The following is a 6,977-nucleotide window of genomic DNA, read 5'->3' on the forward strand; positions in this document are numbered from 1 at the left end:
TGGAATAGCTTCAATTCGGAATTTTCTGTCGTAATACAAGGAAATGTGGCTGTTCAAAGGTTACTACTGAAATAATGAACTACTTGTAACAGTGAAGTATTTGTATTTTTCTTTCCAGAAAATATTTGGGAAAATTAAATGAAATATGATTAAGTCTCAAGAGTTCTGCTCTGAGTACTTATTTTCAAATTCTTTTCAAAAACAACCAGTTCAAAACTTATTAATTTAACCTTGATTTTACAAACATCTTTTTATCTTTTATTTTTATGTTTGCACTTTATCCCATTATAAAGGACTTAGAGCTGTCCCTACACAACATCTGTTCAATAGTCTTTCCTGCCCTTCTTGTTCTGTTGATAGTTATTGAGTCTGTTCATAAATTCACATTTATCTAATTTAGATTACACTGGACAACAAGGATTTTGCTTTCTGAATACTTTTGGGTGTATCTTCTGGACTTTGGACTACTGATCATGGAAATCACCATGAACTTTCCCTATCACACACCTTTTTTAAGATCACCTATATTTGTTATTTCAATTCATAATTCAAATCAGAAAAAGTGATGCCAAGATTAAGGAAGGCAGTTTTGTTGGTCTACAAATCAAACAGGTCATCGGTGACAGGCAATTCAAAAAACTTCTAACGGGACTGGGACCAGGGGTGAGTCGGGGGGGGGGAATAAATCGCATGGAAGGCATTTGAGGATGTTGTTGAAAATTTTCTTGGCAACTACAGATCACCAAACTACGTACAGCTGGTTAACAACATGCTTCAAGCATACAAAATCATGAAGTGCAACATGTCACTTACAGAACACACACAAAATGCTGGTGGAACGCAGCAGGCCAGGCAGCATCCATAGGAAGAAGCACAGTCGACATTTCAGGCCGAGACCCTTCGTCAGGACTAGACCTGATGAAGGGTCTCGGCCTGAAACGTCGACTGTGCTTCTTCCTATGGATGCTGCCTGGCCTGCTGCATTCCACCAGCATTTTGTGTGTTTTGCTTGAATTTCCAGCATCTCCAGATTTCCTCGTGTTTGCATGTCACTTAAGGATTCATTTTCTGCATTCCCATTTAGATTTCTTGCCTGCAAACCAGTGACGAGCATGGTGAAAGATTTCACCAGGACGTTGAGGTCATGTAGAAAGGGTATCAGGACAACGGGAATCAATCAATGCTGGCTGATTATTGTTGGAGACTTAAACAAGAAACCTCAGACACTGAGTGCAAATGAAAATCATCAACAAAACATTTTTAGCCTAGCTGAACTACCGCAAAAAGTCAGCATCGTTATGCATTTAAAACAATTATTTTCAATAAAAGCTCATTTCTTGTTTCTCCAAATTCCGACATGAAATAAGTTGACAAATTACATGTGCGAGTTCAAGCAGTCTATCATAAACAACAAAAAAACCTGAAGAAGCAACACTTCCAAAAAAATTTGTTGCCCAGTGTTTGCGCATGTGGCCATTCTTCTAATTGTTCATGGCTGTTTGCACTATTGTCTTGTAAATTGTTGGTTGCTTTTGTGTTGTCTGTTATTATCCTGTGTTTCATGCATGATACCAAACCATAAACAATACTGGTATGTTTCACACACCAGTGTTAAAGTGATTCTGAATGAAATGTTAAAAACTATTATTAAGCAATACTGCTCAAATAAGTCAATCAGAACAAAGAATCACAACCCAATGATGGATTCAACTTCATAGCATTACCTCATCCAACAGTCATATCTACAAGCATATCCTCATATTGCCATGGTATCACACAGATTTGAAGTGGAATTGAATATTCTTTATAGCATCACTTTCCAAAAATACCATTCTGACATCAACAACATTTATACAACCAATAATTCAGCAGTACAGGCCAGGGCTGTGCTATATTCAAATACTGCTTTGCAAATGATTACCTGGGTTTAGACTGAATGATGGCCTTGATATTAGAAATAACCTCAAATTACTCAGTGGAATACAGAGGGGAAAAGTTATTTCTTCTTCCTGAAGCACTACAGTTCACTGAATATAATATCGAAAGGAATTAAAGCTTTTAACTAAGATATGAAGAAAAACTGGTGACAGAATTACAGCTGGTGGACTACTTGTGGCCCACAGAACTATTAACCTATAGGCACACCGTGTAAGATTTAAATCTGATTACTGGTATAGAAAGTTTAACGTTCAGATACATTCTAGAAGCAACCACACAATACCAGAGGTCAGTTCAACAGTCTTATAGCTGACTAATTTGCAATTAAAACTTGCAGTTCAACTATAACATTAGAAAGGGTGTTTTCAAGCACATTGTTACTCCTTCAGAATAGGGTGCTAAACTATAATCACATTGTTAACCCCACCATAGATGGTCCCAAGCCAGGCTGTGAAAGGAAGAGGGTTGGGCATGGGGCTAGCAACCCCATCCTGTTAAAAACCCAGAGCTAAAGAAACTCCAATGACATCCCTGGAGAGAAAGGATCTTCAAAGACAAGCTACACCTGAGGACAACTTGAAAGACTACTGATAGTCGTAAAAATTTACCTGTATTGGGAAGGTCCAACTGCTGGTGAGCCAATATCCTGGCAAAAACTACACCACAAAGACAAAAGCAACTCCACAAAAAGGTTACTGAAAAGCACAAGTCAGGAAATGGATACAAGAAAATTTCCAAGTCATTGAATATCCCCTGGAGTGGTTAAGAAATGGAAAGAATATGGCGCAGCTGTAAATCTGCCTAGAGCAGGCCGTCCTCAAAAACTGAGTGACCGTGCAAGAAGGGGAACTAGGGAGGGAGGTCACCAAGTGACCTATGACAACTCTGGAGGAGTTACAAGCTTCAGTGGCTGAGATGGGAGAGACTGCGCACACAATAACTGTTGCCTGGGTGCTTCACCAGTCACAGCTTTCTGGAAAAGTGGCAAAGAGAAAGCCTCTGTTAAAAAAAAAACTCACACGAATTCTCAGCTAATTTGCCAGAAGGTGTGTGGGAGACTCTGAAGTCAGCTGGAAGAAGGTTTTGTGGTCTGATGAAACCAAAATTGAGCTATTTGGCCATCAGACTAAACACGATGTTTGGTGTAAGCCAAGCACTGCACATCATCTGGAACCTACCAGCCTTTTCCTTCCCACCCTCCCCCCACCTTCTTTATAGGGCCTCTGCCCCTTCCCTCTTCAGTCCTGATGAAGGGTTCCGGCCCGAAACGTCGACCGATTGTTTCCACGGATGCTGCCCGACCTGCTGAGTTCCTCCAGCGTGTTGGGAGTGTTGCCTCAATCAAACTGAGAATTTGTGGCTAACTTGAAAAGGGCAGCTCACTTGATCCCCATGCAATCTGACAGAGCTTGAGCAGTTTTGTGAAGAAGAATGGGGAAAAATTGCAGTGTCCAGATGTGCAAAGCTGATAGAGACCTATCCACACAGACTCAAGGCTGTAATTGCTACCAAAGGTGCATCTGCCAAATACTGACTTAAAGGGGTTGAATTCTTATGTAATCAATTATTTTGTGTTTTTTATTTGTAATTAATTTAGATCACTTTGTAGAGATCTGTTTTCACTTTAACACAAAAGTTTTTTTCCTGTTGATCGGTGTCAAAAAAGACAAATTAAATCCACTGTGATTTGATGATGTAAAACAATAAAACATGAACACTTCCAAGGGGGTGAATACTTTTTATAAGCACTGTATATTGCAACGTAATATTTGAACCTTCAACAAAAAATTGTTATCCAGCTTAATCCCATTACCCAGATTTTTGTCCAAAGTTTTGTAGATTAATATATACCAAGAGTTTATTCAAATATATATTTTTTAAAAAACCAAGGCAAATTCTTATCCCTAACGCTTCCAAACAGTATTCCAAATCCTCACCATTCTCAGTGACTTTTTTCCTTCAACTTTCTTCCAATCATTCTATCAATGACTAGATATCTATATTCCCTCAGTATTAATTACTATGCACTCTGTGTAGAGTTTCCATGATTACGTACTCTTTAATCAAACCTCTTCTCAACCACCTACAATGTTCCAAAGTAAATTTCCCCAATTTAACCTTTCATCCTTTCTTCAACACCCTCATAAATCACCATTGCACCCTCTTCACTATAAGACTCCACTTGAGACCTAGTGCTTTACACAATCGATGCATGATTCCTGCTTCAACACACTATACCTCAGTCAATTAAAAAGTCCTATTTTTTTCCTTTATAACTTTGTCCCCTTGTTACATGCAAAGATCTGAAAACATGCAAGACCCCTCCGATCCTCTCTTCTTCTAGTGCACTCCCATTTATCTTGCATCCCCATCTTCTTTACTCAATATCAAAACATGTGACCTCACAACTCTCCAAGTTAAATTTCTGTCAACTTCACAAACCCATCAATATCATACTAATAACCATACAGCCAATTTTTGAGTCACCTGATTTTTCTGAATCACAATTCATTTTTGACAAGCACCCCAAAAAAGCAAGGATCCCAACACAGCAGACTACTATCAGTTATGCATCTATCAAAATTTAGCCATTGCTTCTTGACACTAGTCAAGTTTGGATCCATCTTGCCTCTCCCCTTTATCCAAAGAGCTTTTAACCCTGTTGTACACAATATCAAACAGCTTACTGAATCCCTAGACTTCAAATATACTACACCCATACCTCCTTCCCTCATTAACTCTTCAGTAAATGTGTAGTAGTAGTAATAATAACAACTTATTTAGAACACTTTTCATACAGACAATGCAGTTCAAAGCGCTTTACAATGAGATTAAATGCAAACATGAAAATAAAAGACAGAAAGATGTTAGTTAAATGCAAGGTTAAATAAATCAGTTATGCGCTGGTGTTTAAAAGCATCCCTTGTTGTTTTAGGTATTGAGATCCATAGTTTAGGAGCATAGTTTAAAAAAGCTGACCTTCCAGCTGTCTTTCAAGGGAGATTGTTAGTTATGAACAATAAACATAAAATCTTCGATGGATGAAAGATTAAGATCCCAAACGTTCACCAATTGCTCTTTGGTTAATACAAGCAGACTATTTTGCTTGTTACCCGATTCGAATCATGTGTTGATTATTGACTGGAACGAGCTAGTCTTTATTCTCAGAGCTGCAAACCAGTTACTGCTTATACATGATTATGCTTGTGCCTGTATATTGATGACTTTCAAAATGATGTCATTTTCCACATTCAGACCAACTCACTGCTTATCGATTACACTGATCTTATCCTTCAAATTCATCTAACAGTTTATCCTCTAACAGTTAACCCTGGTGACAATCTGATTTATCATGCTCTGAGCAATACAATCTCTCACACCCAGGTTTATACTCCCTGCTCAAACTGATACAGTGGTTAGATAGCACACTATCTCACATCTCTGAACTTTTATGGTAATGTCATGCTCATGCCTCTTGACTGGTCATCTGTGTCCTCCATGCCCTGAAGTGCCACACCAGCAGGTTCAAGAGCAAACTACAAACACGAGAAAATCTGCAGATGCTGGAAGTCCAAAGCAACACACACAAAATGCTGCAGGAACTCAGCAGGCCAGGCAGCGTCGATGCGAAAGAGTACAGTCGATGTTTCAGGCAGCGACCCTTCCTTCAGACTTGGTCCGAAACGTTGACTGTATACTTTTTTCCACAGATCCTGCCTGACCTGCTGAGTTCCTCCAGCATTTTGTGTGTGTCGCCCAAGAACAAGCTATTTCCCTTCAACCATTCAGTTCTTGAACCACCCTGCACAAACCCTAATCTCTACCTAGCAACACTGTGACCACCTCGCAATACAATGAACTTAACTGTGTTTTCCCGTATTTTGTGTCATTTTCTTTTTAATGTCAAGCCCCTAATGCTGCAGTATCCATTCTATCGGTATACTTGTGTACAGGACATTCAATTCGGCTGCTGGACGTTGGAGAATGGTAGGTTTATGCAATGAAGGGAAGGGGGAAAGGGAGGCGGAGGGGACAGGTTTTCCCCGTGGCTGCAATGTTACCTGGCAGTGGGCGAGCACCTGATGAACATGCAGGCGATCCTGTTTCCCCGGCTGGTGCGGGTGAGGAAGATGTCGGTGCAGTCGAGCTCCCTCTGGCCGTACTGCCACTCGGCGCGCTCGGTGAAGCGCAGGGTCCAGCAGCTGCCCGACTCGTCGGCCACCGCCACATAGGTGGGCTCGGGCGGCAGGAAGGCGAGCTTGGCGGCGATCCGGCTCGGGCAGGGCGGGCAGCAGAAGAGGCAGCAGAGCTCGCTGAGGGACAGGCCGTTCATGGCGGAGCCGGCGGCCGAGGGGCCTGCCACCTGCCGATTCCGACGGGAGAAGGGGGGTCGGGTCGGGGCGACCGCGGCGGGGCTGTGCTGTGAGTGAGCGGTTCCTTTGTCAGGTCACATCCTTTTCCTCCATCTCCCGGCGATGAGCGAACACAGCTGGCCGCCGCCGGATGTGACGCAGGCCCCGGCGGCGGATGTGATGTGTGGCCGCGCCAGCCTCGGCTCCCTCCAGGTATCTGAGTCAAAGGTCGTCCAAATAATGGCTCCCCTTGAGTAGGGCTGATGATTGTTTAATGTCATTTCCAGTACAGGAGAACGAAATAATTGTTACTCTGGCATAAAACACAGTAGAATAAAGACCCCAACAATAAAAAGCACTATATAAATACATAAAATTTGGCTTGTAAACATACAACACACACAAAATGCTGAAGGAACGCAACAGCTATGGAGATTAATAAACAGTCGACGTTTCGGGCCAAGACTCTTCCTCAGAGCTTATATACATAGATTGATTGTATGCCCACAAAGTGACACGAACACAACGTGACCCCGACAGGAAAAATAAAAGAAGTGGTTGGGGTTGTGGAGGGGTGGGTTAGTGGGACGAGGTGTTGATCAGCCTTGCTGCAGGGGGAATGTAACTGTTTTCGAGTCTGGTGGTCCTGGCGTGGATGCTCATACAGTTGTCCCTTTTGTATGGGTT

The 6,977-nt window shown here is 41.7% G+C and overlaps 1 protein-coding gene across 1 annotated transcript in view; it reads right to left on the reverse strand.

Annotated features, from left to right (window-relative positions):
• Positions 1 to 6,460, reverse strand: part of LOC134337541 (alpha/beta hydrolase domain-containing protein 17B-like) — an 85,595-nt gene extending 79,135 nt beyond the window's left edge. The window contains exon 1 of the mRNA XM_063032654.1: positions 6,000 to 6,460. Coding sequence (XP_062888724.1) covers positions 6,000 to 6,271 — 272 coding nt within the window. The 5' untranslated portion in view covers positions 6,272 to 6,460. The remainder of the gene's footprint in view (positions 1 to 5,999) is intronic.
• Between the last annotated feature and the right edge of the window lie 517 nt (positions 6,461 to 6,977).

This window comes from Mobula hypostoma, chromosome 24, assembly GCF_963921235.1.
Source record: "Mobula hypostoma chromosome 24, sMobHyp1.1, whole genome shotgun sequence".
NCBI lineage: Eukaryota > Metazoa > Chordata > Chondrichthyes > Myliobatiformes > Myliobatidae > Mobula > Mobula hypostoma.